The 20,872-nt window shown below is 64.6% G+C and overlaps 3 protein-coding genes across 3 annotated transcripts; 1 reads left to right on the top strand and 2 right to left on the bottom strand.

Moving 5' to 3' along the window:
- Positions 1-3,293: 3,293 nt before the first annotated feature.
- Positions 3,294-6,000, bottom strand: MRPS2 (mitochondrial ribosomal protein S2). Its single transcript, XM_044264532.1, has 4 exons — positions 5,938-6,000; positions 5,670-5,795; positions 4,981-5,110; positions 3,294-4,353 (listed from the first exon to the last, which is right to left on the bottom strand). Exons 1-4 carry the CDS (start codon positions 5,969-5,971, stop codon positions 3,768-3,770), a joined length of 876 nt encoding a protein of 291 aa, XP_044120467.1. The 5' UTR covers positions 5,972-6,000; the 3' UTR covers positions 3,294-3,767.
- Positions 6,001-6,472: 472 nt separating this feature from the next.
- On the top strand, positions 6,473-9,048 carry C9H9orf116 (chromosome 9 C9orf116 homolog). The gene is made up of 3 exons (XM_044264369.1): positions 6,473-6,654; positions 7,489-7,567; positions 8,637-9,048. The coding sequence occupies exons 1-3, from the start codon at positions 6,473-6,475 to the stop codon at positions 8,835-8,837; spliced, it is 462 nt and encodes a 153-aa protein (XP_044120304.1). The 3' UTR covers positions 8,838-9,048.
- A 2,755-nt stretch (positions 9,049-11,803) lies between these two features.
- Positions 11,804-19,556, bottom strand: PPP1R26 (protein phosphatase 1 regulatory subunit 26). The gene is made up of 2 exons (XM_044264526.1): positions 19,355-19,556; positions 11,804-17,367 (listed from the first exon to the last, which is right to left on the bottom strand). Exon 2 carries the CDS (start codon positions 16,847-16,849, stop codon positions 13,325-13,327), a length of 3,525 nt encoding a protein of 1,174 aa, XP_044120461.1. The 5' UTR covers positions 16,850-17,367; positions 19,355-19,556; the 3' UTR covers positions 11,804-13,324.
- Positions 19,557-20,872: the final 1,316 nt, after the last annotated feature.

The following is a 20,872-nucleotide window of genomic DNA, read 5'->3' as shown; positions in this document are numbered from 1 at the left end:
AGTGGCTAAGTGCTTTGCTACTTTCTAGAAGTCCACGTCCTCAGCCCCCCAAGCCCCCAGGCTGCCCTCTGGTCAGAAGCACCTTGAGGGAGTACCAAGCATTTTCCCAGGCCTGGGAGCCCGGTTGGTCCGTGATGGAGATCCAAGGCCAACAGTCTCTTCTACAAGCCTGTGGGTCCCTAGGGACAGCCCACCTCCTCAGCCAACTTGACAGATGAGTGAGCCGAATCCCTTTGTGCTCCAGCCCCATCCGGACTGGGGCGTGTCTGTTCCTACTTCCAGGTGCCCAGGATGGGCACCAGATCCCAGACCCTGTCCTCTCCCAGTGCCCTGACAAACCCCTTGGGCCCCTTGGGGAGCCCCTGATCATCAGCCTGGCCTGACTGTGCTCCTCTATGCTATGGATCTGGGTTCTTGCCAGGGGTCCTGATGCCGCTGCCCCATGGCCCAGCTGTCTCTGACCTCTTTCTTCTTTCCCCTTCGTCACCCACCCCCCTGCAGGGTGTCCTCTACTTTTGGCCCCCAGCTGGGCAGAGTAGTGTGTGTGTGTGTGCGCGCGTGCGCATGCTCGTAAGCGCATATATGCACGCATGCACAGGTGAACATGTCTGGGGATGCCCAAGGTCATGTCCCCACATGGGACAAGATGGGGAGCTACCCCGAGGATCTGAGGGGCTCTCACCCCCAAAGTGACCCTCATGGGAGGGTTGGAGCTGGCCTAGGACTGGAGAGCTTCCCCGTTCCTTGGACTCTGTACCCCTCATTTGTCCTGGGCCAGTCCCTGCCTCTCTAGACCCCAGGTTCCCAGCTGTCCCTGAGGGTTGGGCATGGGAATGCTTGAACTTGGCCGCTCCTCCAGGGGTAGGTGGAGGACAGGTGCACCAGGCACACAGGCCTCCCTCCCAAGAGGGCCAGGTGTGCACAAGGGACCTGCACAGCACCTGCGCCAGGACCCAGCCCCACACTTCTGCACCCGACCTGTCCGCATTCCCTCACCACTGGGGAGACAGGGGTTCTCCTCCGTCCTAGGGCCCCTCATCCTTGGGACGTCAAAAGCACAGAGGTCCATATGTAGAGAAGGCCAGCTGTGCGTCCCGCGGAGTGTCCTGTCCCCACCGCTGGTTTTTAGTCTAGGGTTCCCGGCCGACCCCCACCTGGAACCGAGGCCCGTGGGGCAGGGAGACTTGTCCGCCCTGTTCCCTGACTTAGGCTGACTGTCTAGACGGGGCTTCCCATGTGCAGAGTGAACGAAGCCCCACAGCATCTACAGGTCTCTGAGTGGGTCCGCGGCCCCTCTGCCAGCCCCCAGGGACCCCTGCTCTGGCTACAGTCGGGATGGGACCCCCAGATGGAATGTGAAACCCCCTCACAGCGGGGAAAGCAGCTTTCGCCGACACACAGGATACCGAGGATTGGGGCAGAGAGCGTGTTTGTGGAGGAGACGAGCCCTCTCCACGGGCTGGCCACGGGATCGGGAACCTGACCCAACAGGCCCGACGGCAACCTCATGTGCGGGGTCGGGCCTCGGGGCACACGGGGTCCACACGGGACACCTGAGGCTCAGAGAGGGGAAGTGCCCCGCCCGAGACACATAGCCTGCAGGTGAGGGGGAGCCGCTGTGCAGGGCGGGGGGCCCTGCTCACCTTTTGGGAGCAGCAGGTGTGGGACCAGCGGCAGGGGTCGCTCCCGTGGGAAGTGCAGGTGCACCGGGAGAGGGAACACAGGAGAGGGCGCTGCCCTGGCTCCACCGGCTTCCTCGGGGTGTGAGCGCAGCTGTTCGCATCTCCGGCTCCCGTCCACAGTCAGGGCACACTCATTTTCACAACGGGGCTAAGCTTTGGACAAAGGCGGGACGGTCCCTCAACAGAAATTGCATGAATATTCCCGTCCCTATCCTGAGGGGCCACAGAGTATGAAGGATGGCCGTGTCGTCCTACACGTGTGTGAAGGATAATCGTGCACCTGCCGAGGCCAGGGCTGCAGCGGGGGCAGGGGGCTGGGGGGAGCAGCCCAGACTCCTAGGGTTGAGACTATGGCCACTTACAGGGCAAAGCCCTTGTGAAAGCCCGGGTGGTGAGGCTCCTGGATGGCTTGGGGGCAGGAGCCCCTCCAGCCCTCCCCACGCCCGGTCCTGGAGACCCCTCGGACCCACACTCCCCGTGCTTCCTGTCCCTCACTGGGGGCACTCAACCGCGCTGTGGTCACGAATCCGTGATCTTGGCTCTCCAGGCCAAGGGGCCCAGGGACGTCCGGTCTAGGGGCGGGTCAGACACTGCAGCAGCCTGGGGGTGGGGAGGGTGGAGGCCACTTTCTCCGCTTCCGGGAGGCCAGTCCCCTGCCTCGCCCAGGCCTTGCACACACGCACCGACTCCTTTGGGCTCTCCTGGGGTTCGTTTCCAGGGTAGCAAGATCGGAGGTCCCCTGCCACCAGGGTCACCCTTCTAGGTCAGTTTAGAAGTGGCCCAGGGGCCTTCCTGATCTTCCTAGAGTGGCCGCACTGTCTGTCCCAGAAGCCTGCTCCGCGCCTTTGGGTCCCCAATGCCCTGAAAATGTCTCGCTCACTCGTGTCTCCCCGTCCCGTTAGCTCTTCACTCAGCAGGGCCCCCCGGCCTGCCTGGCTGCGCCCCCAGTACTCCTGGAGCTGCACACGGCGGTGACCATAACAATCGGTGTCACCCCTGCTGGTGTCCACCAGCCTCCAGCTTCTGGGGACCCTGAGGACAGCGGAGGGCAGGGGCCAGGCCAGCCATTAGTACATTGCCCTGGTGGTACGGGGTAGGGGCCATCGCACGGACCCCAGCCTCTAAACCAGGATAGGATGAGGGCCGATCCCACGTCCCACGTGTGTTTTGCCTCCTGCTGTGTCGCTCACTGTCCTACCCAGATCTGAGCTGCTCAGGGGCCAGTCTGGGACACCCCTCCTTCCACAGCCTGCTTCTGAAGCCTGGCATGGCTCTCTGCCCCCCTTGGGCTCGCGGGGGTCCCGCACAGGCCCCAGAACTGCCATTCCTGGATGGCTTCACGTTGCGTTTGGGTTTCAAGGGGTCTTGGCTCTTTAGAACCAGCCTGTCGGGGGCTCGGAGGGACGGAGCCGAGCACGTCCTTCCAGGAGCGGCAGGTGGTGCAGCGAACGCCCCAGAAATCCCTGGGCATCGCCAAGTGCCGAGCGGCCTGTACACACAAAGCTCAAGAGTTCTGTGGCTTTGTGGGCCCTGCGGGGGTGTCACAAATACCACATCCACAAGCAAAAGCATGTAAGCCACGCCGTGGAAGCCACAGGATGCAGAGGCATGTTTGTCCAAACATAAGCTTTATTTCTGTGACTCTGTTGCCTGCTGGGCCTCGCCTGTCCCAGCCCAGAAGGGATTCTCTGGGGGTCTTGCCCTGAGGCCTCACGTGACAAAGCAGCCCGGCCCTGGCATTCACTGGTGGGGAACGGAAAGCACAGAGGACTGAATTCAAGGTGCGAGCGAGGCTTTTCAGACTCCAGGACAAGCACGTTTCCTGACGGGGCCTCCCGGGACCAGCTACCTGCTCTCTGTGTCTCCGCCAGGCCCCGCAGGTCTGCAGCGGGGCCCTGGGGTGGGGATGGGGGGCAGCTGCTGGGAACGTTTACCAACAGCAGGGACCCAAGTGATGCCCTGAGCCATAGGGAACCTGCTAGAGACCACGGCCAGGGAAGGGGCTCCCAGCGTAGTGGCTGGCTGGGCTGCCGCTCTCCCTCGGGTGAGGCGTGCGGGTGTGGAGGGACCCAGATCCAGCCCGGCCTAGGCTCCCAGGAAAGGAGGGGCAGCCGGCCCCTGGCCCCCGGCCCCCTCCTCCACTGGGCCCTGCAGACGATACAGGGCCTCCATCTGCCTCCGCTTCTCCTTGGCCCGGTGGATCGTGGTCTGGAAGAGCCTGCAGAAGAGCTGGACGGCCGGGGGCGAGTCGTCGTTGCCGGGGACGGGGTAGGTGATGAGGCAGGGATTACAGTTGGTGTCCACGATGCCCACCGTGGGGATGTGCATCTTGGCCGCGTCTCTCACAGCGACGTGCGGCTCAAAGACGTTGTTGAGCGTGTGCAGGAAGATGATGAGGTCCGGCAGGCGGACCCCGGGGCCCAGGAGCAGCGGGGCGTTGGTCAGCAGGCCGCCCTTGAAGTAGCGCGTGTGCGCGTACTCGCCGCAGTCCCGGGCCGTGGTCTCAATCAGGTGCGAGAACTGCCGGCTGCGGCCCACGAACAAGATGATGCCCTTGCGATAGGCCACGTGGGCCGTGAAGTTCAAGGCCAGCTGCAGGTGCTCGGCCGTCTGTTCCAGGTCGATGATGTCCTGGCCGAGGCGGCTCCCAAAGACGTAGGGCTCCATAAACCTGCCGGAGGCCCCACCCATGCAAGAGTGGGCAACGCGTGCACGGCCAGCCCTGGCCAGCGGCCCCAGACGCCCTCTGTGGCCAACCCTGCGGCTGCGAGGCCCGTGCCCTCCGGGGTTCGCTAACCCTGGAACTGGCACAATCTGCAAGCCCGCCATGAGGCAGTGGGGGTGGGATGGCGGTTGGGTCCAGCTCCTCTGCCCCGGGAAGCTGGGCCCCATCACCGTCCCCCTAGATGTCTCCGAGCACCTCCCTCCCTGGCCTCCGCGACCCTCCCAAACATCCTCAACGCGGCCATCCCTGTGAGAGTCCTCTCTGCAACCCTGGAGCCCTCCTGTCCCCTGCCCCCCGCTCCCAGGAGCTGCCAGCAATGGGTCTGCCCTGCTAGGGCCGGGAGCCTCAGAGGTACGAAGCCTGACACCGGGACCAGAGCGGAGTCTGAGGATGAACGCTTCTCCCTGGGACTCAGTGGCCCCATCAATGGGATGGCGTTCAGCCCGCTCCATGCCCCCGGAATAGGGGCTGTAGACCCCAGGGATCCCGAGGCAGGAGGGCCTCCTGCTGTGCCGCTCACTGTCCTGCCCAGATCCGTGGGCTCCGCCGTACCCCGCCTGGGGAGTCCGCTACCTGTGCCGACAGCCTGCTTTGTGGCCTAGGTGCACGCGGGCATCGAAGAGACTTCTCACGGAAAACAACTCCTTGACGTTGAAGAAGTCAGAGTGCTTGAGGGGCTCACTGAGGATCCTGTCGCTCACATCTGGGGTGGGGGGAGAGGATGCCATAGCCTGTGGCCCCCCCAGCTCCCAACAGCGGAGGGGAGCAACACGGGGGTGGAGAGGGGCAGTGAAGCCCGGCAGATGGTTCCTCTCCGGGAAACCGGCCTGGAGCCAGGGGCTGACCCCCGCTTTGCTCCTGCAGAATCCCGGTCCAGTCTTCACCCAGAAAGGAGGGACCCGGCTGGTTTCCGAGGTCCTTCCGGCTCCCCCCAGCCACCAGAGGACGGTCCCCACATCAGGAGTCAGGGAGGACTCAGCGGTCACCTCCCAAAGAGCCAAGCCACGAGGTAATGTCTCCCTCCTCCCACCCACCCCAGGGATGCCACCCATCAGGGTGCGGGGAGGGGCAGGGCAGCGCCGCTACGGTGCGGGTGACCCCCGCGCGGACCATGCGGGGCTGCCGGGCCAAGAGAGGGAAGCCGGCTGCCCCTTCCTTCCGGCCCGCACCCCACCCCGGGGCGTCACGACGAAAGCCGGGGCCCCCGGGCCTCCCGCTGGCGGACGGTTTCAAGCCCGAGTTCGGGGAGAGGCGGGCATTACCGGTGCTGCCCTCGGGCGCGCTGACGGCGGGGGTCGCGGCGCTCGCCAGGGTCCTGCCGCCCGGCCGAGGTCGCCCCGGGGTCGCGCTCGGCAGCAGGCGCGGCCGCAGCGGCCGGGACCAGACACCTGCGGAGAGAGCGGGCTGGAGGCGCGCGCCCGGCCGGGGTCCCCGCGGGTCCCGCCGCCCCCCCGCTGCGGGGACGCCCGCGCCGCCCCGGGACCCCCGTCCGGCCTCCCGCCCGCGCCCGCGGGGCCCGCGCGCACTCACCCGCGCCGAGCAGCCGGGGCACGGCGGGCGCCATGGCGCGGAGGGCAGGACGGGCCTAGTCGCGCCTCCCGCCGCCGCCGCCGCTCCCGGGCTGCTCGGCGCAGCGCCGCCTGCCGTCCCGGAGGACCCACTGCAGCTGGGCGGCGCGCCGACCCCCGCGCCCTCCGCACCTAGGGACAGTCCAGCACCGCCTGCCGCTGCCCCAGGGAGCGTCCCGTGGGACGGGGCGCGCCCGGAGTCCGCATGAAGACTCCGGGCCGGCCGGAGACACGACGTCCGGGCCCGCGGCGCCCAGGCGCGCAGTGAGCGGCCGCGCGGAGCTGGCGCTGGGCCGTTCGCGGGTGAAGCGCGAGGCCTGGGGCCCCCCTGTGGGGACGGGACGGCGAGGCGCGCGGGCGTCGCCCCACCCCCCACCGCCTCCCGGCGCGGCGCCTTTAAGGCCGGACCGCCGGGGTCACGTGACCCCGCCGTCGCCTGGCAACGGGACGCCGCGCCGCCTCCCGCGGTCTCCCGCCGCATTCCCGAGCGCAGGCGCATGGCCCAGGCGAGCCCGCGAGCTTGCGCGGCGGCGGCAGAGCCCCCCGCCCCGGCTCCTCCGGCGCCTCCGACCCCGGGCCCCCCCGCCCCCGCGCCCCCGCCGAAGACCAGCGACTGCTACCGCGTGGACGACGACCTGCCGGCCCGGTTCAACAACCCGGCGTGGTTTCGGGGCTACGGGTGAGGACGGGGTCCCGTCAGGGGCCTCCTGACCTCGCAGGGGCTCGGGCGGAGGCTCCGCTCGCCAGGCCTGGACGCGGGCGTCCCCAGTCCCCAGCCTGTCCTGGAGCCCAAGTCAAAGAGGGGTCAGCCGTTAGCACCCAGTGAGCGAGAATGCTGCGGGCGTCCCAGCGGGGTCGGGGTGGGGGCTCCCAAGGGCAAGGCTGGCCAGGAAGCCCCGCCCCCCGCTACTGGGCCCAGCCCCTTCTGTGCAGGGATAAGCCTCCGTCCTCTAGGCCGGGAGCCTCTGCGGAATGGGAATCGGCGACCCCCCCCCCCCCGCCCCGCTGTCCCCTGCAAATCTCAGACCGCACAGCGGGGAACCCGTCACCGCACCGGCCCTGCCCTCCCGCACCCAGTCCCCTCTGCAGCGCTGGGCGCGAGGGCCCCTCCTCATCCTTGTTTTCCGAGAGAGGCCGCTGGGGCGTGGAAGGACAGCGTTCGCCCAAGGTCTGGTGGCCTAAGGCAGAAATGACCTGGGACCCACAGCCGCTCCGTTAAACTCTGTCGGCACGAGAGACCGCGGCGCCCGAAGTGGAGGGTGGAAGGAGAAGGGTCGGAGCGTCCGGGGCTGCGTTTTCCTTCCGGGAGGTCTTTGGGGCTTTGCCCCCCTTGGGGATGAGCTGGGGTGGCCTCGAGCAGGGGAGGCTGAGCCGAGCCCCACCGGAGCGCACGTGCACAGCCGCATGGCCACCCTGTGGCCTTCCCAGCAGAGCTCCGCAGCCAGACGTTCTAAGGCTGCGGTCCGGGCGTCCTTAGAGAAACTGGAAACAGAGGCTGTTTCTCACCCGCCAGGACCAAGAAGGCCGTCTCGGTGTACAGGACCAGTAACGAGGCCTACGGGAGCAGAGCCCCCACCGTGCATGAGATGCCGGTAGGTGGGAAGCCTGTGGATCCTCGGAGCCTCTCAGGGAGGAGGCTGCCCCCCCCCTCCCCAGTCCTGGGGAGGGCAACACACCATGAAGGGGTAGTGGGGAGGGGCCCCAAGTCCCAGCATCCCAAAATGGGAGGGGGCCCATCGGATCCTTCCCAAACAGGGCAGGGGAGAAGTAAGTGAGTGAACAACTTCGGCAGTGAAAGCTTTACGTATCAAAAAGGTGGCTGCGGGCTGGTGAAGCCATCCCAGGAGACTGGCCCCCGTCAGACTCAGGCACCATGACCTCTGGCACCTTAGGGCAGTGAGTTTTGAGGCCAAGAAGAGAACAGCTGCTTTCTTTCTGGAATAATACTTGATTTTAATTAACCTGTGACCTTAAGAGGCAGTACTGGCTCATATATCTGGTTACACAAGCCCAAGGCACATGGATGGACGTGGGGACCTGTGCACCTTTGCGGACTCCCCACCCCCCTTTTTGAGGTCGACTTCACAGTCTGGAGGTCTAGAACCCCCTTCTAAAATCCTCCTGATGCCCCTCCTGGGCCAGGTGGAGGGCCAGTGGACGGGCATGGGTATCCCCTGGATACCCAGGATAGTAGCGGCTTCCATTTTGGGGCCTCACTCCACAAGGGCAGTGCCTCCCCACGCCCCTGGGCTGGTGGGGTAGGGGCATCAGAGATGTCCTAAGCCCTAAAGGGATTCGACCCTGCAGTCAGGGTTGAGACTCACGGATGGCTCTTACAGAAGAGAACACTGAAGTTCAAAGAGGTCTGGTCACTTCTCCGGTTGGTAGGAGCAGGACCCCGGGGGTCACGCGGGACAGGCCATCCTTCTGTCCGCCCACGGGGAACACAGGAACTGTCAGTGATTATTCCCAGACCTCGGGTATAAACCAGCATGGTCTGGGGTGAACTAGGCCATCCCCCCCACCCTGGCTTCTCTGCTTCCTAGGAACAGAGATGACCTTTTCTTGCGGATTCTTACTTTTCTTCCAGAAATGCCCGTCGGCTGACTACTCAGGAGCGTTCCAACACCCCATTAATCCGAGTGTTCCTTTCACTTCCAGAAAGTATTTTATCCAAATTCGAGTAAGTTTTCCAGACAACTTGCAGCTGGTGGAATGTTCCGGAACAATACCCTCAACGTCTACATGGAGAAGAGCATCGTGACGGGTCCCGACAACTACATCACCCCCTACGACCGGTTCAACTTCCACCCCAGTTACAACGGCAGCAAGCCGTCCATCTGTGATTGGCCGGCCTCCTGACCCGGCGGGGTGTCTGAAGTGTCACCCCGCTCTCCCATCACCTGCCCAGTTGTAGGACAGACTTCACTGCTTTCCCTGAAAACGTTTTTTCTCTTTAGATTAGAAAAACACGCAGACGGGGTTGTCAGGCCCTGTTTGTTCTATTTTATGTCTAAGATGGAAAAGATGCTAATGGCTCGACTTTTCATTAAAAATGTTGCCACATCCTGAATTCCTGACTCACCGGGAATCAGGGAGCAGGACCGTCGGCGTCCTGGGCCCCGCGTCGTGGCCTGAGCTGGGAATGTCCGGGGAGCCGTCCCCGTGTCTTTCCCGGGAGGTGTCTTACACTCATCACAAGGGATGGAGTGGGTTTCGGTTCCAGAGCTCCCTGGCGGAAATCCGCACCAACTCTGGGAGGCCGCAGCGGGAGGGTTGGGTGCCCCACTTGGGGGCCTGGGGCGAGGACAGAGGCTGCGTGGGGAAGACCCACAGAAGCGCCGTCTCTGTCCCTGTCCCAGGCTGGCCAGCTTGGAGTCCTGGCGAACGCCCCGCAGCCACTGAGGGGGGCAGGCGTGGGAGGCCACATGTGTGGAGGCGGTGATGCGTCTGTGGGACTTCTCTCTGGGGGTTCACTTTCAGTTTTCATACCAAGTTAAAAAACCAGCAGGCAGGGAATGACCCACTTCTCTCTGTAGTTCCTGATCCACGTTTGCTAGGATGTAGCGAGCGGGTTCTCCAGGAGGAGGGTTTTTCTGGGCTGGTGTCTTAGCCTGCAGACCCCGCTCCCCACCTCCCTTCCCGAGAGCACAGTGTGTTCGTCGTGGGAAGCCTGGGAAGCACGGGCTCCTGGCGATGTCATTGTTCCCTACCACAGATGACAGCCCATCCACGAAAATTTTTGTCCCATGAAAGCAGGAAGAGAAACCTCATGCCTGCTTATTTTTCCATTAAAACCTTTTTATTATTAATATGCAAAAGTAAACACTTCAGCAATACTCTTAACGTCCAATTTGGGATAGAAATGGTTTCCACAGAAAATCAAACACTCTTTTTTTAAAAAACATTTTATCTATTTTTTTGACAGCGACACAGCGAGAGAGGGAACACAAGCAGGGGGAGTGGGAGAGGGAGAAGCAGGCTTCCCGCCAAGCAGGGAGCCCGATGCAGGGCTCAATCCCCGGACCCCTGCTAAGGAGGTAAAGCCCAATTCTGGTGTCCTTAACGGGATCCTCTACATAGAACAAGGGTATGGAAAACAGAAGTACCTTTGATAGAACATAAATGCCTGTCTTCCCGAAGGACCAGGAGCGTCGCCAGCTCGGGCTCCCGGCGCCTGGGTCCTGCGGCCAGGGCAGTGGCCCTGCTCCCATCTGCCCACTAGGGTTTTGGAGGATGTTGACTTCATCCCCTGGGGCGAGCCCCAGCCTTGCAGCCCCTGGGTTGGAGCCCACCTGGGATGTGCCCAGGGAGGTGGGGCTGCGAGCTTTGGACCCTGGCCATTTTAGCATGTTTTCCGCCTGAAATCTTGATGCGTGGAGCGGGGAGAAGGGTGTGTGGGTGGGCGGGCTCATGGAGGGTGGCAGGACGGCGCCCTGGGTTCCCAGTCAGCTCGACCCCCCGGGGGTGCTGCGGGGGGCGAGACACCTCCACTCTCTGATGTGGGTCCTGGCATCTCTCGAAGTTCTCGCCGCGGTCAGAACAGTTAGCAGAGCGGGGCGCACAACATCGGCCGACGGCGCGGCCAGGAGAGGCGGTCTTCCCTCCCCGAGGAGGCCGGGCCGCGTGGGGCCAAATTTTCCCACCACGAGATGAAACCCCGAGAAACAGGGCTTCCAAAGACCTCACTGACCGGTCCCTTGGTGTGGCCGTGGGTGGGTGGAAAGGGCGAGCCGGGACACCGGACGTGTGTTCGCACGGACGCTGTGGACTTGTCCCCAGCGGCTTTCTGCCTTTCGGTTAAAGTCACTTGGAATGAGCAGTTCCAAACAGACAGGAAATGTGTCAACCCTGGGGAGCGCCTCTCTGTCGAGAGCGCGGAGACGCAGAAGCCCCACGGATCCTGCAAATAAACTGTTCCCCACTCCTGGTCGGCCTCGCCCAGAGCAGCCTTGGCTGTGGTTTGCAGTTGTCGATGGTGGGGGCCTTCGGCAGGCCCTTCAGTTCCTGTACAGGGACGGGGAATCGAGGCGCAGTGACTTTCCTGTCTTTACAGGGGCGCATACGGGGCTAGCAACTTAAATGCCTGGCTCCCCAGTGCAGGTGCGTCTCAGTTTGGGAAAACCTGCTGACAAGTCAGAGTCGGCACCTTGTCTGTGGAAGACCCCCCCCCCCCCCGCAGGCGCAGGCGCCAGGGCGTCCCACCTTAACCACCAGGGCCCCTCCCCTCCTGCCTCCCAGACACCCGTGCCCATTCTTTCTGGGAAGATGCAGTGAGTCCCAGGATGCCCTATGGGAAAATCAGGCCTTTCCCCTTCTTTACATTAAATGAAGGAACCTGTAGCCCCGGACTCGCAGACTCCTCCTTCCCGGTGACGGGACGGGGTGGCTTCCTAACAATCACCTGGACTTGGTATCATCCGAGCCCCTGAGGTCGGGAGCTGCAGCTCCCTGGACTCTGCTAATTCGCTGTGGCGCCAGGCTCCCCTCGCTGCCCCCACTGCGGCCCTCCTTCCAGACAGGCTGCAGGGACACCTCTGGGCTGGCCCCAGCGTGCGCCAGAGGTGATCTGGGATGGGGGCGCAGAAGCAGGAGGGTGTCGGGGATCCCAGGCATGGGCCCGCACTGCCCAGGAACTACATAGCATGGGGGTCGGCCCCGTGGGGGTCACGGGAACCCGGGAGGCAGGAAGGAGGCAACGGCAAAGGGGGCCGGGTCTGGGGGAGACCCAGCAGGGGCGAGGGGTGCCCAGGGCTAAATGCACAGGTGGGCCCCCTTGACATCACCCCACAAAGGCCAGTCCAGGGAAAGCAAGCTTCGAAAGCCGATTCGTGAGCAGTGTTTGATTTATTAGCGTTTTTAAAAACCCGGTTCTTATGTACAAAACAAGCTGATTTTTGTTTTCAAGTGTGAAGACCACTCTTTAAAAATTAAATTTAAAGCATGGATTACATGAATTGAACTGTTTCCTCCAAGAAGCACCTAAGTGAGTAAGAACTGGACGGGCACTGGCAAAGGCGCCCGCACGCGTCCCGGCCAGGCTGCGGCGTGGGTGCAGGGGTGCCGTGCGGCTAAATCCCGGGAAATTCACTCGCGTGTTCAACGCCGGCTAAACTGAGCTGCAAAGTCAACCTTGCTCTGAGTCCATCACAGCCAAACGGCAGTGGAGAGCCATGAAGACTGGGGTCACTGCTTAAGTCTGCTGGACGGCTGCACGGCACCGCCGTGACCGCTGAGCACCTGCCCCATGGGTTGCCTCTGAGCAGAAGGCACGGGGAGCCCCGCTCCTCTCCACCCGGCAAGGCGCTGCAGCTCGGCTCAAACACACCTCAAGGCCGGGCGCCCTGCCCGTGACCATGCACTGCGCGGGGCCAGTCCCTGGTCCCGCCTGGGGAATGCAGGCCCTGGGAAAGCCACCAGGCGTGTCTGCTGGTGGTGTGAGCCCACCGTGATGAGGCCCCGGTCCCGGGAGGGTGCAGGGCCTCGTGCCGGGTGCTTGCAGCGTTGGGCACCAGAACCGGCCAAGTGGCTCGAGCCTTGTGTGTTCCAGTGCCCAGGCCAAGAGGAGGACACTGAGAACACACGCGTTGTCTGTTACCCTTCGGATCTGTGACTAAGACTGGAGAACAGAGGCTCCCATAAAAAAGAGCTGCTAGAATCACGCAGGGGTCGCACGGGGCTGGGTGTGAAATACCACCGGCTCAGGTGTGGACCTCGTGTGCCGCCGAGGCCTCACGTGGCATTTCCACATGCAACAGGGGACGGCCAGTCGTGCCCTCACTGGCCTTTGTGCTTTGAGATGTTTTCCAATTGAGGCCACAAGTGTAGAGTCCAGAGGCCTCACTCTGGCCTCGTGGGCCAAGGCGCCTTTATGCTACAAGGGCCGTTCGGCAGCTTCCCCGCGGAGACTTCTGCGGGTGCCTCTGTGATTCTCAGGGCGGCCGGTGGCGACTGCTACCTTCCCGGGCGCAGCCGGCCCTTCCCAGACGCAACTGCCCTGAACTATCAGAGTCAGGTCCCGTCACCCCTGGCTACGATGGTCCCATGTCCGCTCGTCTCACGCTTGCCCGCACGCCATGGAAAGCCGCGGCGAGGCCCGCCCTACAAAATCGAACAACGGTTATTTCCAAAAATATTTTTTACAGCATTTTAAATAATTTACAAAAAAGCTACAAAAATCAAATATTCCAGGACACATCCGTTAAGTAACACCATCGCTCCCAGTGGATGGAGTATGTACATGGCGGTGCAGAGCGGCCTCCGGGTTCCGTCCCGGGGTGGGGAGTGTCACACACACGCACGGGCACAAGCGGGTCTGCTTCCCAGGAAGACGGAGCCCACCAGCGGCCTCATGGCTGGAGGGCTTTGCCCTTGGCCCCCGGGCCGCCGCCCTCCTCCACGGAGGTGTCACTGAGCTCGCTGGAGTCACTCCCCAAGGCCTCCTGGGCCTCGCTGCCTCCGCCGGTGGCCCCCCGCCTGTACCTCAGGTCTAGAACGTCCTCCTCGGAGCCCGAGTTCCTCCTGGTGTGCAAACCGCACGCCGCCTGGGACTTCCGGCCGGGCCAGTGTCCCCCGTCTTTCTTTGTTAGCAGGGGCGCGCCTCCAAACACGGGGCTGTGGCCGGCCGGGGTCTCTCTGAAGGCTGAGAAGGCTGGGCCCTGCAGGGGCAGACTCAGGGGCGGGCTGAAGACGCCGGCCTGCTTGCCGCCCCAGGAGACGCTCTTTCCAAAGTGGAACAGCTGTGTGGACAGCAGCGAGGAGAAGCCCGTGAAGGGCAGGCCTTTCTTGGGGTCCTGGCCCTCTGGCCCCCGCTCTCGCTGGCCGCCAAGGCCCCCTCTCCACACAGCCTCTCTGCCTTCTGGGCTCAGTGCCCACGTGCTCTGCAGCCGACTCTGGTGGGCGAAGTTGGCCCACGGGAGGGCGAGGCTGGCCTGCGGGCTCCCTAGCCCATCTGCTCCCGGCTTCCGAGTCCGTGGGCTCTGGCCCTGGGTCGTCACAGCAAAGGCCACACCAGGGCTTTCTGCCCGGGTGCCCGCTTCAGCTCGAGCAGGCAGCGAGCCGAGAGCACGTTCCCTGGCACGCTCGGTCCCTCTTGGGCTCTGATCTTTGTGGGTACAAACCAGTCGCCGACCAGCAGCCGACCCTTTGGCAGACAGGGCCCCCGCTGTGCTGGTGTGCCTGGCCATGGCTCTGGGGAGGCAGGCCTGCTCTGTTCGGGGGCCGCTCCTCCCGCCTGGAAGGAAGGCTCTCCCCGCACTCCCCGGGCCTCCGGCCGGTTGAGGACCGCCCCTGCCCCGCTGGCTCCGCGTGCACACACCGGGATGAGGGGCCAGGGCGGGCGCCGGCCCCTTCCGGCACGGCAGCTCTGGCCTGGGCACACTCCCCATCCCTGGGGCGGCTGGGCCCCCTCCTGGGGCTTCTGAGCCGCTCCCGGACTCCTTGGCCTTTTCGGCCAAGAACTTCCTGATCTCCAGCTCGATGCTGTCATCACTGTCCACAGAGCTGCTGTCCTCGGGCGGAGGCTGGAGGCCTGGGGCTGCGCCTTGAAGTTCGCAGGTGGCGGCTTCACGGAAGAAGAGATTCCCTTCAGACGCTCTCCTCCGGAGCGGGAGGGCCGGGGGCACATCGCCGGGGCCCGCACTGTCCGCTGCGGTTCTCTCCGGGTCTCTGCAGGAGATGCTCAGGGCCTTTTTCTCCAGGTTCTCCCTGCTGTCTTTTTTGGGCTTCGAGAGGCAGCTTTTCAACAGGTGGGGGCTTCTGTCCGTCCAGTCTCTCCGGAAGCCGCCGAGTTTATGTAAGAACTGGGGCTCGGTGGTGCTGAACCTGACCTTCCTCTTGCGCGCGGCCCTGGGGTCCCTCCACCTCTTCTTGAGCCTCCGCCTGGACCGCAGGAGGTCCTTGATGGCGGAGTCCAGGTCCTCGTCACTGTCCAGGGAGCTGCTCTTGTCCTCAGAGCTGCCCCGCTCACCGGCACTCTGCGCTGAGGCCGTATTCCCATGGCTGGGCCACAGGCTGCCTCCGGGGCCACCATGCTGGTCGCCCGGCTCACGTGGCCTGCAGGGGACGGGCTGGCCCTTGCTCTGGCCTTCTGCCCTGGGGGCCTGGCCAGGCTGTGCGCCTGCTGGGCTGTGGTCAGGATCCCGGGCGCCCTCCTGCGCCATCTCTCTTGCTTTCTTGGGTGTGGACGGTGGCCCGGCATGGCTGCCTCCTCTACGTTTCCTTTTGCAGCTCAGCGACAGGCCCAGTGTTTTAGAGCTTGGGACCCTAGGGCCAGGTGGCGGTGCTGGGCTCAGAGTGGTCTGCGGGCAGCTCTCCGCTCGGGCCAGCCAAGCTCCCGACTGTGCCTTCAGAGCCAGGAACGTCCGGATTTCCTGCTCTATGCTGTCATTGCTGTCCACGGAGCTGCTGTCCCCATCACAGCGGGAGGGCACGGTCAGGGGGCAGGAGAGAGGGCTGGCGGGCAGGGGTCTCTCACTGCCCACCGCGGGGGCTGGCAGGATGGTTTTGGAAATGTCCAAAATTGCTTCCGCACACATCAGCTCAGCGGACGTGTCTGCCCGGCATGGCGGCCGTTCCGCAAGCTCGTTTTCAGCAGCTCTGGGATCTCTGGGTGGCTTGGAGGGGTGGCCAGGGTCAGGGCCACCTGGGCTGAGGTCCATGGCCTTTGGGGCCGTGGGCTTTTTCCTGCCTGGTGTTTTCCTGCGGGTTTCAGGCAAGGTACCTTTTGTGGCATGGCCTGTGCTGCGTGTGGGAGGGTCGGGCTCCTTCCCCTCTCCAAGCAGCGATCCGGGCGGCGGCTCTCCGCCCGCCTCCTTCCTCTTCTCCAGCTGGTACAGCTGGATGGCCTCCTCAATGCCATCATCGCTGCTGGAGCCGGACGCCTTGGACACCAGGGCTGCGCTTTTGGCTCGCTTGGCCCTCCGCCCAGGGCCCCCGCTCCTCCTGACCGCGCCTTTATTCTGGGCTGCTTCTGCAGGGCGGGGGTCCGCGCTCTCTGGCTCGGCAGTGGCCTTGGACCGGAGGCCTCGGGGCCGTGCGCTCACCTTGGCTAGCCTGGGAGGTTTCCGGAAGAGAAAGTCCTTGCAGGCTCCCATCACTTCCTGCCGATGTGTCTTGACCGTCGGTTCTCTGCCGGATCTAAATGCTGATCTGACCGCATTATCGCTGAGGTCTGGTTTCGCGTCCACAGAAACATCACACCTTGGGGTCTCGTGTTGCCTTTTCTCGTTCAGAAACTGTTCGATCTCTGCCTGGATGCTCTGCTCAAAGGAGTCGTCGCTGCTAACGCTCACCGGGGAGGCGGAGCCCCGGTCTTGGCCGGCTCCCACGCGGCTGCCAGGGCTGCCTCCCGGGCTGGGTGCCGACGTGGGGGGACACGGGGCGATCAGGGCGCTACTCAGAGGAACCTCCGGTCTGGGCCGCCCGCCTTGCTCCGTGGCCCCGGGCCGCCGGGCGGCCCCGCTCTTGGCCTTCAAGTACTCCTGGATCGCTTCCTCGATGTCCCGGTCCACGGAGTCGTCGCTGTCCGAATCCAGCACCAAGGGGCCAAAGTCCGAGGTGTCCTCCTCCCTCGAAGGGACCAAATCAGTGCCGAGACCACAGGCAGTAAACGTGGGGGTGGCGGCCAGCCTGGCGTCCTGGCCCTTCTCCGCTCTCTGGCTTCTGCGCACGGCAAGCTCATCGCTCATGCCCGGAGCAGCCTGGTCGCCCCGGAGCGCGCTGATGACCATCCGCACTTGTGCACTCACCGGAGCTCTCGAGACGCCCTCCTTCGGCTCCGAGAAGCACCCAGGAAACCTAAAGCTTCCCGGTGTGCCGAAGGCCTCCCATTTGGACTGGAGAGCGACCACAGGAGGGGCGTTCATGAGGAACATTCTAGCAGACGGGGAGGGGCGTGCAGAGTGGTGGGTCTTTATTTTGCTGCCCCTTTCACATCCTGGATGGAAAGAGAGGATGCTGGTAGGATGCCATTCTGCCGGGCCACGCAGCCACGGGGGAACCGCCCACCGGGCCAGAGTCCAGAGGGCCGGGTCAGAGGCCGATGCCAGGCGAGCTGCGGGCACCGGGCGGGTCACTCATGCTTCCTGGCCTTGATGTGCTCTGCGGCAGGGGGAGGCCGACTACGGAGACTGAGTGCGGGACCGCTCTGAGCCACGGGCACCGTGTTCACGCAGGACCGCACGCCAGTGTCCCCTCCAGGCCCACGCTCCTGCTCCTGCCGTCCGTCTTCTCTGTAAGGGAAATGGGGTCTGGTCACAGCCGAGGCCGTCGGGAGGTGCCGCGCGATCAGGTCCACACGTGCTTCTCCTCGGGTCACAAAGAAGGGCTTCGAGACTCTAAGCGTCGCGAGACCTTGCAGGGTCGTTTCATTCTTGATGCGACAAACAAGCTCCTGAAACAGAAAGTGACGTGAGGTGAGCCATTAAAAAACAACTTCCCCGAACGTCCCGAGTCAGTCATGTTAAAGCCTTTTTATTTAAAAATGTCAGCTGTGTAGCCGTCAGGCAGTCTCATGGGCCCGGACTGCTGTGTCTAGCTCATTAGCAGAGAAGCGGCCCTGGACACTGTCCTGTGCCCTTTTCCATCCTGTCTGGGTATTCCGGGCCCCGCATCTCAGGCCGAAGGTGGGTTTGGGCTGGTCTTGGGAACGGTGTCAAGGCCTGCTCGCACACAGCCTTTCCGTTAGAGGTCAGGGACGGCCGCTGCAGAGGGGAGCGCTGTGCGCTCAGGAAAGGGTCACTTAGAAAGTGTGACGTGTCACATGACCATTCCTTCCTAACCTGCTGCTCCTGCCTCTCCTGACCACCCCCACCCCCTCCCCAAAATGGGAATGTGGAGCACACGGGATGCCGGAGACCAGCTCTGAAGCACCTGCAGGCACAGGGAAATGACCGCCACCCCATAATGGTGCCATGCTGGGCTGCCCCCGCCCTCGCAACCTCACCGGGTGGGCTGGAGCGGGCCTGCCTACTGGCTTTGCTTTCGACACGGGCCCTCCTCCGCCGGGAGCTTCTGTCCTGATAAGCACTTCATCTTGTATCTACACACTCGGTCCTTCCCGAGACAGCGTGGCCGGCCACCTGGGCACAGACATGCCCACGCAGGTGCCACCGGCAATGAGCCAGAGGGCACCGTGAATCCAGAAGCGCACTCTTTGCTACTGTGGATTCAGGCCCAAAGAGTGAAACGGTCATGTAAAAGCATTTATTGCAACTCCTTGAAATTCTCAAGGCCACTTTTAGGGGGACAACATCGCAGCCAACGTTTGCAAAACCTTTCAGGGATTTTGTTGTCTTCATTCTCCCTACCCCCCAGCATCCTTTGCCCACTTTTGAAATAGACTTTGGACTGGCATGGTAAAGAAAACCAGAATCATCTGCTTCAGAGGCTGAAGGTTCAGCTAGTAAAGGTTTTTTTGTTTTGTTTTGTTTTTTTGATAGAGCATGAATTTAAGGGTTTGAAATTCAAGTTTGGGAAAATTTAATCCAAACTTAATCGCCACGAATTCACCACTATCCGGGGCCACAGCTCGGGCGCCGGAGGAAGCACATGAAGGTGCTCGCCCCCTGTCACACTCAGGGTCCCACCGTGGCCCACGGCCTCTCCTGGGACGTCACCCTCCGGGGAGGTTCCCCATTCAGAGAGCAGTGGGGACGACAAGGGTCAGGAGAGGGTCTCTGCACAGGCCCGGGGGACCTGTGCCCACACTGCTGCGCTCACTGTTCGAGCTGCCTTGGCAGAGTGACCGAGATTCCGAGATGTTTGTGTCGGCCTCGGTTTGTGATGTCTAAACCGAGGATGTTAACTCCTTAAGTAGCAATAATACGACTTTAAAAAAACGGGCCCGGGGATGAACGGGAAGGCGCTGGGCTGCTGCAAGTTCTATACTAGGCAGCAAAGCCATGGGGTGGGACGGGGAGAAGGCTGGTCTCTACTAACCATGTTCCCCAAACTCCCCCCAGGGCTCCCGGTGAGCAAAGCTCTGAATTGTCAAATCCCCTCGTGCAAGACTGAGGTGAAAAATTCAGAGGGAATCTCCAGCGACAGCTTGTGACTTTGAAACAATCAACTACGTAAGATGAATCATTCTGAACAACTATACTAACTAAAAACTATACTTGGAGAGAACTAGGAGCTGCGGCTGGGGGCTCTGGCTTCGCCCCCAGAGCCCGAGCGAGGTGTGCACGGAGGCTGTGGGGGCACCCAGCCCTGCACCCCAAAGCCTGGTGGTGCTGACGTTGAAAAAGCAGTGGAGGGCACCCGGACACCTTCTGAGTCTCCACACCGAGCCCCAGGGAGGACCGACCCTGGCTTGGGCTCAACACCCGCACAGGCTGGACCCCTGCACCGAATGTCCCCAGATGCATCTCTCGGCTCACCAAAAAGCGGTTCAGCTCCTGGTCTTCCCTCTCGGGTGGCAGCTTCCCCACCCCCGGGTGCGGGAGAGGACGGGCAGGGTACCAGGCCCTAATGGAGGGCCAGAGCCTGGAGTGGGCGTGGGCCTGCCGGGAGGTGAGGCTCTACGGGGTCGCCTGGACCCCTCCCCGGGTGAAGCTGCCAGGCCTCGGCCTGTGACTGGGAGCGCGGGGCAGGGGGAGGGGGTGGACCTCCCTGCCGGCCCGGCGCCCTCAACCCCCAGCCCCCGGGGCGCCCGGCCAGGTGCGCTCGAGCACCTCCCGCGGGGCGGGGCCGGCCTGCGCCCGGGTCTGCGCCAGGGATGCGCGGGGACCCGGGCGCCGGGGGCCGCAGGGGCCAGGGGCCGGCCGGGGCCCCGCGACCCTCCCGGAAGCCGCGGCCCGGCGCGGGGCGGAGCCGCTTTTCCGCCGGAGGGCCGGGCCCGCGGCCGCGCTCGGGGCGGGGAGCCGGGCCAGGCCGGAAGCGCCGGCCGCCGGGCCTCACCTGCGCGCACCTGGGCTCGCCCGCCCCGCGCCGCGGCCTCCGAGGGACGCGGGGCCGCCTCGGGGGCGCTCCCCCCGGCCCGGCCAGGCGGTGGCCCCGGCGCGCCCGCCCCCCGGCCCGGCCGCGCTCGCCCCGCCCCGGCCCGCCGCCGCCCCCGGCCCGCCGCTCGCGCGCGCGCGCCCCGGGGAGGGAGGGAAGGGCGGAGTGGGGAGGGGAGAGGAGGGCCGGGCAGGCGGCGGGCCCGCGCGGGGCCGGGGGGCGGGGCGGGCGGGCGCGGGCGGCGGCGGCGGCGCCCCCTCCCCGGACCTACCGGCGGCCGCGCTCCGGAAGCCGTGCCCGGTGGCTGGGCATCATGGGAATGGCACGGCCGAGTTCCGGGGGAGGCGCGCGGCCCGCCGGACCCCCGCCCGCGAGCGCGCGCCCACCTGCCGGCCGGCTGCGGGGCGCCCCCGCCCGCGCCCCCCTCCCCGCGCTCGGCGTCCAGCCCCGCGCGCCCCGCGCGCCCCCCGCTACCCCACTGCGTCCCGCCCGCGCGCCCACGCTCGCTCGGGCCCGGGACGCCCCCGCGCCGGGGAGTTCGGGGTGGCTGACGTGTGACCCCCCGCCCGCCCTGCCGGAGGCGGGGCCGGCGCTGGGGGCCGCCCTGTCCCTGGGGTGCCGGCGCGGCGCGGCGCGGGGCTGGGGGGGGCGGGGGTGCGCGCGCCCAGTGAGTGCTGGAAGGTGGGGACCCGGAGGGGCGGTCCGTCCTGACGTCGGTACTGCGATGACCCGCTGCAGTGTTACTAGAAGTTCCTCCACGAATGGCCACTGTGCGCCTGGCACCGAGCCCGCGGCGCGGTCCTCCTGCCCCCCACCCCGCGCCGGAGTGTGCCCTGAGCTCCTGGCTGAGCCTGTCGGGGGCCCTGGAAGCCGCCCCACCTCGGCTCCCCCAAGCCCACGTCGCCCAGGCTGCCTGCTCCAGGGCCGGCTTTCTCTCCAGCAAAGCTGCCCAGGCCGCC

This window comes from Neovison vison, chromosome 9 (genome assembly GCF_020171115.1).
Source record: "Neovison vison isolate M4711 chromosome 9, ASM_NN_V1, whole genome shotgun sequence".
Lineage (NCBI taxonomy): Eukaryota > Metazoa > Chordata > Mammalia > Carnivora > Mustelidae > Neogale > Neogale vison.
This window is presented reverse-complemented; position numbering and strand designations above follow the sequence as displayed.

Bases quoted from the DNA above. Each gene is read 5' to 3' on its own strand.
- MRPS2 (XM_044264532.1), bottom strand. From the start codon at position 5,971: ATGGCGCCCGCCGTGCCCCGGCTGCTCGGCGCGG. The intron at 5,796-5,937 runs GTGAGTGCGCGC...CTCTCTCCGCAG, and splicing joins GCCCCGGCTGCTCGGCGCGG to GTGTCTGGTCCCGGCCGCTG. The intron at 4,354-4,980 runs GTAGCGGACTCC...GGCCTCCGGCAG, and splicing joins AAAGCAGGCTGTCGGCACAG to GTTTATGGAGCCCTACGTCT.
- C9H9orf116 (XM_044264369.1), top strand. From the start codon at position 6,473: ATGGCCCAGGCGAGCCCGCGAGCTTGCGCGGCGGCGGCAGAGCCCCCC. The intron at 6,655-7,488 runs GTGAGGACGGGG...CTCACCCGCCAG, and splicing joins GCGTGGTTTCGGGGCTACGG to GACCAAGAAGGCCGTCTCGG. The intron at 7,568-8,636 runs GTAGGTGGGAAG...TTTCACTTCCAG, and splicing joins CCACCGTGCATGAGATGCCG to AAAGTATTTTATCCAAATTC.
- PPP1R26 (XM_044264526.1), bottom strand. From the start codon at position 16,849: ATGTTCCTCATGAACGCCCCTCCTGTGGTCGCTCTCCAGTCCAAATGG.